At 53.9% G+C, this 12,201-nt stretch overlaps 1 protein-coding gene across 3 annotated transcripts in view; it reads right to left on the bottom strand.

Annotated features, from left to right (window-relative positions):
- SDK1 (sidekick cell adhesion molecule 1) overlaps positions 1-12,201 on the bottom strand; it is a 965,237-nt gene that overhangs the window by 55,209 nt on the left and 897,827 nt on the right. For all 3 annotated transcript variants that reach the window (XM_055346825.2, XM_055346826.2, XM_055346828.2), the window contains 3 exons: positions 4,292-4,407; positions 2,000-2,186; positions 144-281 (listed from right to left, as the gene is read on the bottom strand). In XM_055346825.2, the coding sequence (XP_055202800.1) occupies positions 144-281; positions 2,000-2,186; positions 4,292-4,407 (441 nt within the window). The remainder of the gene's footprint in view (positions 1-143; positions 282-1,999; positions 2,187-4,291; positions 4,408-12,201) is intronic.

Here is a 12,201-nt window from a genome sequence, read left to right as displayed (position 1 = left end):
AGCTCAGATTCCAAAACCCCCCACTTCAGGCGCCAGAAGGCTCCTGGCCCACAGAAGCGGTCAGGTGCGGCTCACGGTGTAGACTGCAGAGGGCTGGGAACTGGTGTGGCCCGCGCTCCCATCTCCCCAACCCGGGGTCTTACCTTGTACAGGGGCCAAGGGCTCGTACACCACCCGATAGCCCTGCAGGATGCCGTTGGCCGCCGCAGGCTCGCCCCAGGACACATTGAGCGTGGTGGAGGTTATTTCTGAGAACGCCAGAAAGCTGGGGGCCCCAGGGGCTGGGAGAATAGAACACAAAGTGACTTTTACGGGGGGCTCCTACACAGATCATATACATACATGTCTGTGCCTCCGTATAGAATAAAAAATGTTATTAGATGTTATTTTCAACTCAGTAAAAGTCTAAATGTCATAAAATGAAAAGATTTATTGATCACCTCAGAACTTCCGAGGATCAATCAGACACGCAGACCCTTCCCGAGAAGAGCAGAGAAAATGACAGTGTTTAAACACAAAGGGGCTTGAGAGACAAAACGGCAGAGGCATAAAAATGAATAATAGATGGAAAAAGAAAATGAAACGCAGGGAGCTCCATTTTCTAGCAACTGCTGGAGGATTCCAGAGGCTCTAGTCCTGCTCTTTGCCGGAGAGACGGAGCTCTGTGATGGATGAAGCCTCTCTTGACCCCTCCTCGCCTCTCCCTCAGAGGCCTGGGGGTTTTGGGGGACACCCCTGGCTCCTGCACGTGAAATCTCTGGATTTCACGTCTGGAGCCGGGAGGGAGCTGGTGGAAATATCTAGAGCTACTGAAGGTCAGGTGTGTGGCCGGGGTGATGTGGAGCCTGCTGGCAGCTCCCGCTCTGCCCGGGCGCCGTGTAAGGTGGGCGTGTACCGGGGCTGCCCCTACCAGACAGCCTAGGTGGGGGACCTACTCTCCTCGCCCTGGTGCCCCTCGCTGCTCAGAAGTGCCTGTGAAGTGGCACCCACCCTCCTCCCTCTCTGCCCTCCCTCCAGTCTCTGGGACCCACAGCTGTGACCTGCCAGGCCGGCAGTGCTCAACATGGCTCTACCCTCATCTCTGCCCACAGATCTGCCCGCATCCTTCCAGCTCAGATGCGGGCACTGGATGAAGCCAAAGGAAGTGGTCCTCGCAACCTGGCTGTGGTCAGCACATGGGAGTTTGATGCCAAGGGGCCCTGATTCCCAGAGTCCATTGTCTGTGGGTCAGCTGAGCCCACGGGATGTCGGAAGGCCCTGAGCCCTGCGTCTCTGCCCACGGTTCCCAGACCTCACTCTCCCGGTCTCTCAGACTTCGAGAACCCTACAGAGGGCCTTGGAGAGCTCCTCAGAGCCCAAGGCCAAGCAGCTTCACAGCATCCTCCAGGCTGCTAGGAAACTGAGATGTGCTGGAAGAGGGGTCAGCTGAGAACAGGCGCTGCGCCCTGTGCATGGAGATGAGGCCACAGCAGCGCAGCACCTGTCTGAGCCCTCGGGACTGGCCCGTGGCGTGCATGTAGTGAGCAGTCTCCAGGGGTGGTCGGTGGCCCTGAGACCCAGGGGAATGCCCGTCGCTGTGGCCTGGACTTGCTGCCTGAGGAGCCTACCCCCAAGGATCTGGACATGCTATCAGGTGACCCTGATGAGAAGTTCCGTTTCTTGGAGGAACTGGAATGGATGCTGTCAGTTATGAACAAGGCCTCGCTGCAGACTCAAAGCCCTTCCTCCCCTCTGAATCTCCAGGGCTCTGGAAAAAAGCATGCACTGTTCCAACCCACCTAACATTTATTTAGCGCCACTGTGTACCAGTCTGAGGCCAGGCACAGGGAGAACAAATGAGCCAAACCCAGTCCTGCCCATCCAGAAATTCCCAGCCACACAAAAGGTGTTGCCTTCTGCCTGGGCGGGCCGGGAACCACTGTGTGAGGGGACCTGAGCTGGCGCTCTCAAAACACATGTCCGAGGAGTCCTGCCCAAAGGAAACCCGCCTTCCTCCTACCGGCCTGGTGGGTGCGCCCCTGCTGGGGGTCACTCCTGGGTCCATCTCCGGCGGCGTTGAAGGCTGATATGCTGACCAGGTACTTGGTATGGCTGGTCAGGTTCTTCAGCCTCACCACGGGCTCAGGGAGGAACAGGACCTTCATTTTCTCTGTTTCGTTCTGGCTGTCTGCCTCCCAGTAGTAAATCTGTTAGGAACAGCAAGAGGTTGGGGTGGGCCCTGGGGAAGCCTTCCAGTAAGGGGGGGCCACTGAGTGTAAGGTCAGAGCGAGGGGGTGAGCTGAGTTCTGGGGCGAGCTGTGCTGGGTGGGAAGGTGGAAAGGCTCCCTCCTGGAGGAATCAGGGAGAAGCTGAGGCTACTGTGCATGGACGGGGACCCCTGGCTGCTAATGTTGTTTGGGAGACGATGTTTAACATTTTCCTGTTGCTCACCTAGGGTATGAGCATTGCCTCGTTAAACAAAGCGCTGTTGAAGATGAGGTCTGAGGACGGAAGGGAAGCTGCCCTTCAGCTGCTGATGACGTGCCTTTTCTTGCAGACCTAGCTCTGTTGGTGTTTTGATTTTTGGCCTCTCCCTCTCCCCCATCTTCTGGAGAGAAGGGAAGCCGCCCCGTGTCCACCCCCTGCTCCGAGCTATGGAGACAACAAACCCCCCAACTCCTACGATGTGTTCCCACATTTTATTCAGAGCCGACATCTAAGTTTTCCTCAATATGGCAATATACTTTGGAGATTAAAGCAATCAAAAACAACAGGCAGGAGAACTATGTTGGGCTCAGGGCTGCTGGGAAGGCCTCATTCCTCTGGGGTGCCATTTCCTCTTGTCTAGCTTTTATGTGCTTGTAGTTGAACTTGACGCCCAAGCACAAAGGTTTCAAGAGGTTGCCAGAATTGCTTCCCTAGACAGCTGGCCGGAAACCACTGCTGCCTCCGGCCAGTGCCAGCCAGGCTGCCCAAAGACAACACCAATCAGAAGACCCACCTTGGCTCTGTGGTTCTAAACCAGGGCCAGGCTGTTAGAGCGGCTTGCCCATGTGAAAAGGCAGCACGGAGGCTTCGGGGAGGCAGCCTGGAGCGCCCCAGGGCTGGCACGCCTGCCTCGCACACCCGCCCGCCTCGCTCCTGCTGGGCAGGCCCTGGCTGGTGAGCATCGTTCATTTCCACCTGCAGGATGTAGCGGGCTTCTGCTCACTGAATTGACCGTCTGAGATCTTCCGCTCGCCCAGGCCTTGCTAACTTGAGATCAATATCCAAGTTCAATGTCTTTATCATTAAGGAAATTAGAAAACATATTTTGGACATACATAAATAGCGCCATGCCTCCAAGCTCATGGGGCTCTCCATTAGCTCATTCATCACTGTAACAGCCCTGCCATGGAGGAAGGTATTAATTTTCATAACACACCTGCAAAAATCATCTTTAAATGGACATTTAATTGGTCCAATAGTCATTAGGGGAGGCTAGCCCCCAGAATCTGATGACTGATCGACTTGGGTCCCAGCAGAACAGACAGGGGAATTTATTCAGGAGAAGGATGGGGGCGTTTTCATGGCAAAGACCCCGGATGCTTATGGGCCCTGTACTCTCTAAGGAGGCCAGGCCTCAGGGATGGGACGTGGAGAGGTGCTTCCCGCCCCCTGGATAACCCAGCCCCGCATAATGATTCCTCACTCCACGCTCTCCTGTCATGGCCTGCTGCCTTTCTTTCTCCCCATCTTTAGACCCTCCAGCGACAATGGGCTTCTCACGTGTTACCGTGGCGGTTCTCAAAGCAGGGTTCCCAGGGACCTCACATCTGGGACCTTGTGAGGAATGAGATTGGCGGGCCCCACCCTAGACCCACTGAATCAAGGGACTCACTCAGTGTCCAACTGTGACCAAGGGGGGAGCTGGGATGGGGAACCTGGTCTCTTCCAGGCGCCCCATGTTCTTTTATTGTCAGCCAATGTACTGGGGGCTCCAGAATGGGCCCAGGAAACAGAAGGGTTCCCCAGCCACGCCATGCGTCCAGAGTGGGGAGAAGCCACTGGACAAACAAGGGCCCCCAACCTGGGTTGTTTTGTGGTGGGCACAGCCAGGTGTGCAGTGAGCCTGGCCCCGGTGCTGCCTCCTACCCACAAACAGCTGTGACCACAGTTAACAGGCCAGGTCTAGCCAAGCTCCGACGCTTGGGCCCCAGCTCTCCAGGTGGAGCGCCTGCGGGGTCTGCTGCTGGCAACGCAGTAGGCAGGACCACGTGAACGAGGGGTGCCCAAGTGAGCCAGGGGAGGCAACCGCACGGGAGGGCCTTGCCTTGTAGCCTTGGATGTTCCCATTCTGGCTCTCCGGGGGTGGTGGGTCCCACGTGATCTCCAGCTGGCTGGCCGTGAGTGGGGTCACCTGCACGTTCTGTGGGGCCATGGCCGGGGCTGAGGAAAGAGCAATGCGGATAGAAGCTGAGACGTTCATTCAGAGCCGGCCCGGACCCTTGCCCACATGCCCATGGGGCTCGAGCATGCCCTAATTCCGCTGGGAACCACGTGAGAGATTCTGCCCTGGGCCGTCACCCCGGCTTGGGAGGCCTTAGACAGTTATGTCCTGGGATCCGTGGCTCTGTCCCCCTAAGAGCTCTCAGCCCTTTTATGCCAGGGAAGACCACAAATCCTTCCTATACGATGTTCTTAAATGCATACGATAAAATATATAGAATTGCACAGAAAAATAATTATACCGAGATACAGTTAGCAGAGTATTTGAAACCAAAGGTATGAGATCGTAATCCACGTGCTTCTTGGTTAATACCTGACCAGGCTTAGGGGCTGGTCTGATGGTTGCTGTGAGATCAAAGCATTGGTGGGTGAGGATGTTAACTTGAGGTCCCAGCAATGCCTGGGATGTGACAGGGTCACTGCGGCTCTATCTGCAAGGGAATCACAGGACTCCTGACTGCTGTGGTTTTTGTCACTAGTATTACTGATTGAGATTAGAGAAAAGATAGCTGTGTTCCCATGACAGGTTCAGGCGTCCATGGCTATGAAGCCCTGATTTAGATGAAGTTCGTCCAGACACACAGAGTTGCCCCTCTAAGAGGGACAGGAAGCTCCGATGTTTGAGAACATGGCTGCACTTTGCTGAGGCCAGCTCTGGCTTCAAATTCTGAGGATCCAGTCTTCCCCTCCAGCCCCCTCGCTCCCCCTGGGGAGGAGCTCACTGGGGTGCTGTCTGCGTCTGCAGGGCTGCATGGCACACGCAAACCAAAGGACACATGAGGATGGTGCGGCCGCACCTCCGCGCCTCACCACACCGCCATTAGGGGTGTGGCCGCACCTCCTTTGCCCCTCACCACACCGCCATTAGGGGTGTGGCCGCACCTCCTTTGCCCCTCACCACACCGCCATTAGGGGTGTGGCCGTACCTCCTCCGCGCCTCACCACACCGCCATTTAGGGAGTTGGGAGCACACGCCTGCGTTCCAGAACATCTCCGTCCTGTCTGCCCCATGCCAGCTTCACACTGTCTTTGAATTCCACGCTGCGCACTTTCTCTTGACGGCCTATTCTCTGCTACTCCCTCCTCCCACTGGGGCTCTCCCGGCTGTCCATGAGCTGGGCCCTGGGGAGCTCCAGGGCAGCTGTGCAGGGGGCCTGGCTCCCAGAGGCAGAGGCCAGCCGAGCACTCCTCTCCGCCTGCCGCCGGGGCTGCGGCCCAGGAGTGCAGCCTTTTGACCGAGTGTCTTTACGGACAATCGATGGAGACGATAAAACAGTCGCTGTCCGAGGGAGATGGCCCAGCACCCGGCTCTCTTGAGAGGCCTTCTTGGGAGAGACTGATCTCAGGACTCGCCCCTTCCCCATCACCCCCTCCCCACTTTCTGCTCTTTCCCCCCAACGCAGAATAAAATAGTAATTAACACCCACTCAGCCTGACACCAACTATTTATTTTGTTCTAACTGTGTGGTTTCCGTATTATCACTGCCCACCCTGCCGTTAATGGAAATGTTAATAGCCCACACCAGGTTGTTGTGACAGATGCTCAGCCTCATTATCAGAAATTCTTATTTACCGCCCCATTAAACAACAGAACCACACAAAAAAACAATTCGATCAAAACTAACTGGAGGAATTTTAACAGCCACATTAATAATCCAAAACATAAATAAAGTTAATGTCTTTTGCATGTTTGCCATCGGCAACTCCATTGCAAAATTACTGTTGTACAATTAAAATGTGAAAGGCAAAATTGAGCGCGGCCATTACCCTGGTAGTCGGTGAGACATCGCCCTCCCCCCGCGATAGCCCCAGGGTTTCTTTCCAAAGACGGCCCAACTCAGCGCGCCCACGACAGCTCTGGACCTGGATATCCGCCTGTAGGAACTGGTGGGGTCTGTGAGCGCCAGGTGAACCCCCATAAATTAGGGGCCCGCATGCCCCTTTCTCTGGGGTGGAGACGAGCTGGGCAAAGGCCCATGGACCCGTCTCAGGCAGCTGAGCCGCACTGCCGTGCCTACCAGCAATGCTACAGCAAGACACTTCTGGACCGTAAAATTACTGCAGGCAACAAAGCATTTTTTGTTGACACCAGCAGGGAAGAGAGAAATATATGTCAACACTGAGCAAAGCGCGTCGGTTTGGAGACTTCTTTTTTGCTCCTGAAAGCCGCTGGGTCTCCACCCTGACAGGAGAACCTGACTTTCAGGAAGGCTCTGCCATTGACAAGCACCGGTGCAACTCTCATTCTCCGTAAAGTGTGTGCAGTTTGGGAGACACGGAGCATCTGATTGTCGTTCGTTTTTTGTTTTCCCACCTTAGCATTTGTGGTGTAAGGATGACATACATACCAATTTGGAAACTTTAAAAAAAAAATACATGAAATTATTTTTAAAAAGCATTTTAGACCGGCAATTGCTGGCGTCTGCTGCTAGGGAGATTGCCTGCAACCGGCATTTAAAGGGAAAGGTGCAAAGCTGGGGTTTTCTCTGGGGTCTCACGCTAAGGCTACAATGCCATCGCAGAGCTGAGCGACTCAGGTCCTTGGTGTGATGGGTCCTGTACCCTCGCCAGGGGGCCTCTGCGGCCTGGGAGAGGGATCTTGCCGAGGCAATGAGAGACAAGCTTTCAGGACTTCTGGAGGGACCCTCACCTGACAGCCATGGTGGAATTCCTGACATTTCTGAAATGTTCTGGAATTCTGGCTGGTTGCTTGGATGGCCTTGCATGGCTGGGCGCTGGGGGCTGAGCCGGGTTATGGCATGGCCTCCTGCCTCTGCGGGAAGGGGTGGGCTGGAGGCTACAGCCAAGCCCCAAACGGCAGCAAGGATGGCATTCTGTCGCCTCGCCCAACCTCCCTGGGCTCGCCATCCCTAAGTGGCCAGCGAGCTTCAGCTGGATCAAAAGCAGCCGCTGGGACACAGTGGCTGCCCTGACTTAGTCTTAATTTGCTGGTGGGTGGAGAGCACCAGCAGCTCATGGTTCTAACTCCATGTCCCACCAGACCCTGGGTGAACCTGAGCCCTGCACAGCAGGCCTGGGCTGCAGCCCCCTCACCTCAGGGTTTAGGAACCTCTGCTGCAAGGTGAGGCAGCTGGACAGGCACCAGTGTGACTCAAATCTCAGGAGAAAACAAAACAAAACAAAACGGTTCTACATGGCATTTGGTGGAGGAGTGGAGGCTTCAGAGAGTGAGGGAAAGGTTTCAGAGCTGTAGGAATTAACTCTGCAGGGAGAATGATGCTCATTCATTCAGCCTCCAGCCACTCATTCAAAACATTCACCGTCCACCAGGCGGAAGGTCATCCATTTGATCTGGGGACAGCGACATAGCCCTGTGAATGGCGGTCGCTCCAACTGAGGGAGGACTGCACATTTTCCCCTCTGGCCCCACGTGACCAAACAACTCACTTTCTGGAGAGTCACATGGCCTGCAACCTTCTCTTCCAGCAGCCCTGAGGCTGGCCAGTCACACGGGGGCTGCTCCCCCAACCAGAGTCTTGGGATGAAAACGGCAGGTAGCAGAAGAGATGATGCCGGCACTCGGAGGGCGGCAGCGGGAGGGACCAGCACTACTGGTGGGACCAGCCCTTGGAGGTTGTTTGTTATTCCAGCCTAACGCTGCCAAAATCCTCCTGAATATTAACCAGGGTCTAGGCCTCAGGCTGAGGGACAGGTGGACACCAGATGTGAAAGACAAGTTTCATCAGAGAGAGACACGCATCACAATAATCACGGTGCCAGGCGGAGTGTGGGGACAGGGTCGGGGCCCAGAGAACATGTCCAGCTAGGGATGTGGATGTTTCCTGGAAAGTAGAACATCTGGCTGGTCCTTAAATAACAGGGAAGATTTGAGACGTGACAGTGGGCCAGGGAGCAAGGGCACTGCTGACTATAGAGATGGAAGGAGAAAGAGTAGAGGGGCGGGAACACGGGGTGCATGTTAGGTTCACACCAGACAGGTGGTCATCCTACTGCTAGAGCCACTCTGTGCCATGCCAGGTGTCTACTCTTGCCAGAACCACCCTGTGCCATGCTAGGTGTCTGCTGTTGCCAAAGCCACCCCGTGCCATGCTGGGTGTCTGCTGTTGCCAAAGCCACCCTGTGCCATGCCAGTCATCCTTTGTTGCCAAAGTCACCCTGTGCCATGCTGGGTGTCTGCTGTCACTAGAGCCACCCTGTGCCACGCCAGGCGCCTCCCGTCACCGGAGCCTCCCTGTGCCATGCCAAGCATCTGCTGTGGCTAAAGCAGTATTGGACCAGGATAGACCATGCCAGATTTCTACTTTCAGTTTCTGTAGCCCATTGACTGACTGTTTGGGTAAAGCAAGGTTTCAATGGATAATTTGAGAAGCAGTGTTAATGTTTTAATACAATGAAATAATTTTCTTTATATGATTTTTAAAAAACTGTATATTCCTCAGTTTACTTTAATGACATCAACATTTTCCTGGTGAGATTCTCTTTCTGATTTCCTAAGGAACTATGGGAAATAGAATTCTCTGATCTAATTTACCTTCTCGGCAAATCTTGCTAGCAATCTGCTCCCCTGAGCAGGGGGACCTGGAGACAGGCTCCATTCTGGGTGACTCTGCAGCTCGGGAGGCCTTCTCAATGAATCAGGAGGTTTGAAGGGATCACCCTGCTTCTACTCAGGTGGGGACAAGTGAGAGTTGAAGACAGACAACAATGACTCAAGGCAGAAGTGCAAGAAAGCCAGCAGCAGAGCCTGAGCAGGCAACCCAGGAAACGCAGAGCCCTGTGTCTGGGCAAGTGCATAGCCCTAGGAACAAAGGACATGGTGCCCAGTGCACCCCAGACGTCCGAGCGCCATCTGCCCTGCCCACCAGGAGCTTCAGGTCCCTACATGAGCTGAGGGACGTAAGGGCTTTATTGCAACTATTCAACTCTGCCTTCCTATGGCAAAAACAGCCTCCAACAATCTGTAATGCATGGGCGTGGCAATGTTCCAATAAAACTTTATTTACAAGAACAAGTAATGGGCTGGATTTGGCCCCTGAGCTGTTTGCAGATCCACCTCCTGGTACTTACACCCTTGGGAATCTCCTTCCCTTGAATGTGGGCTGAATACGTGGCTTGCTTCTAAGGAGTAGAATGTGGCACTGCTGTGACTCAGCAACAAGAGCCTGTGCCATCTCTCCTGCTCACCTGCTCTTGTGGTCTGGCCAGCCCATGCTAAGGAAGCCAGCTGCCATGTTGTGAGAGGCCCCATGGAGAGGCCCTTCATGGCGAGGAACTCAAGTCCAACAGTCCACGAACAACGGAATCCCACTAGCAACTGCTTGGGTGAGCCTGGAAATGCATCCTTCCCTGGTCGAACTTTCAGAGAAGACCACAGGCCTGGTTGACACTGTGCCAGAGACCCTGAGGCAGAGGACCTACCTACGTTATGCCCAGATTTCTGGCCCACAGAAACCAAGGTAGGAGATGTGTGTTGTTTTAGGTTGCTATACTGGGATCATTTGCTACGTGGTAACAGATGACTGAAACATCCCAGCTGTAGGTCCAGCTCCTCTAGGAAGGTGTCGGCCTCAGCCAAGCCTCTGCACATTTTGAAGTCTCCAAGACCACCTGGAGTTTGGTGCAGCCCTTGCCATGAATGTTGGATTTCATGGTGTGGGTGTGCAGGTGATAACCCATTGTCAGGGTCCACATGTCTTTACACACAGCCAGACCTGGCTCTACAGGTACGCAGGGCACTACAGGTATGCAGAGGAAATCTAAGAGATGCTCCTGGCCTTTTTTTGTGGGGTGGGAGGATGGAGTCTCACTCTGTCACAGAGGCTGGAGTGCAATGGCACAGTTTCAGCTCACTGCAACCTCTGCCTCCCGGGTTCAAGCTCTTCTCCTGCCTCAGCCTCCTGAGTAGCTGGGATTACAGGCGCCCGCCACCACACCCAGCTAATTTTTGTATTTTTAGTAGAGATGGGGTTTTTATTGGCAGGTGTGTCAGTGAGGATGACAGAATTCTAGAACTGTGCATGGGTTAATTTGAGTGGTTCGCTGAGTACAGGTGCCTCAAGAACACAGAAGAGGAGGAGTTGCCGTGTGCTCTAAGTTCCGACTGAGCACAGGGATGTGTGGAGAGAAAGGCAGAGCACTCCAGGTGAGAGGCTGAGAGCAGCACAGGTGTGGCGGCTGGGGCAGGGGACACTCTCCTTCCATAGCCCCAGGGGATGGCCTTAGTCTGCTCTGCTGTGACAAGGCAGCTGCAATCCTAACAAACTGAGTAGCTTTAAAGACTGTGTTTTAAAAGCAGTTGTTTCCATAGGAAAAGGAGGATGAGGCCAGAGAGCTTCAGACTCATGATAACAAACATATTTGTCCTATAGATATTTCCATTTTAAAGGTTAACTCTGAACCCTCAATACTGCTAGACAACTCTGGCATTTGATTTCGTCCAGTAATGATCTTTGCTTCCCATCATCAGGAAATAGTGCTTCCACCTTCTTATCAGCTCAATAGCCATCATCACCCACTGTTATGATAAACAAAGTTAAAAGCTGCTCGAACCAACTGGCTCTGCGGCTTGCGGACTCTGTGTGCTTCCTGGCCCGTAGAGTGAGTCCCCATCACAGGAAGATCTGGGTCCTCACAGATCATGACAGCATCACAACCGGTGGTGTTCCTCCACGGTGCAATCCACAGCCCCTAACTCATTAACTGCATTATATGCAGTTTGTACACGCAAAATTCAACCTGTTGGAGAAAGACTGTATTCTCCTTTTAGAAAACTGAGGCCGGGTATGCTGGCTCACACCTGTAATCCCAGCACTTTGGGAGGCCGAGGAGGGTGGATCACCTGAAGTCAGGAGGTCGAGACAAGCCTGGCCAACATGGTGAAACCCCCGTCTCTACTAAAAACACAAAAATTAGCCAGGCATGGTGATGCGTGCCTGTAATTTCAGCTACTCTGGAGGCTGAGGCAGGAGAATGGCAGGAACCAGGGAGGCGGAGGTTGCAGTGAGCCGAGATCACACCACTGCACTCCAGCCTGGGCGACAAAGCAAGACTCTGTCTCAAAGGAAAAAAAAAAAAAAAGCAAAGAAAAAAGAAAGAAAAAGAAAGCTGAGGCTTCGAGGGGTTAAGTCAGAGGCCTCAGAATGAGCTCGATATCAACTTGGATCTGCCTAACCCTAAGGTCCAAGCTGCTTCTCTAAGGTGGCAGTTGCACAACTTTAGGTAAAGGCCCAGATAGTAAGGATGTTAAGCTTTGAGGAATGTAAGGGCTTTGTTGCAACTATTCAACTCCACCTTCTATGGCAAAAGCAGCCTCCAACAACATGCATGGGTGTGGCGGTGTTCCAATAAAACTTTATTTACAAGAACAGGTAATGGGCTAGGCTTGGCCCCTGAGCTGTTTGCAGATCCTGCTCCGAGGCAGAGGAAGGAAGTGCAGGAGGGCTGCGATGAGAGCAGAGGCCTTGACTGGGAGCTGGTGCGTCAAGTGCAAAGAGCCCTGGGGCAGAACTCAAGGCACCTGGCCCAGGTGTCCCAGCCAACACCCTTGTGACTTTGTCCCCATCCTTTAACCCTAGAGCTGTCAGGGGTGCAGTGGGAACTGGCAGTAGGTTCTGACCAGTCTGTGAGGGGCAAATGAGGGGGGTGTGTGATGGGTTTGGGCTGCCAGCAGAAGTTGGCGCTTCTGTGACACCCTGCAGGAAACAGGAGCTATAAGACATTTCCGCAGAGGCAGGTGACGTGACATAAGAGGCC

Source organism: Gorilla gorilla, chromosome 6 (assembly GCF_029281585.2).
Source record: "Gorilla gorilla gorilla isolate KB3781 chromosome 6, NHGRI_mGorGor1-v2.1_pri, whole genome shotgun sequence".
Lineage (NCBI taxonomy): Eukaryota > Metazoa > Chordata > Mammalia > Primates > Hominidae > Gorilla > Gorilla gorilla.
This window is presented reverse-complemented; position numbering and strand designations above follow the sequence as displayed.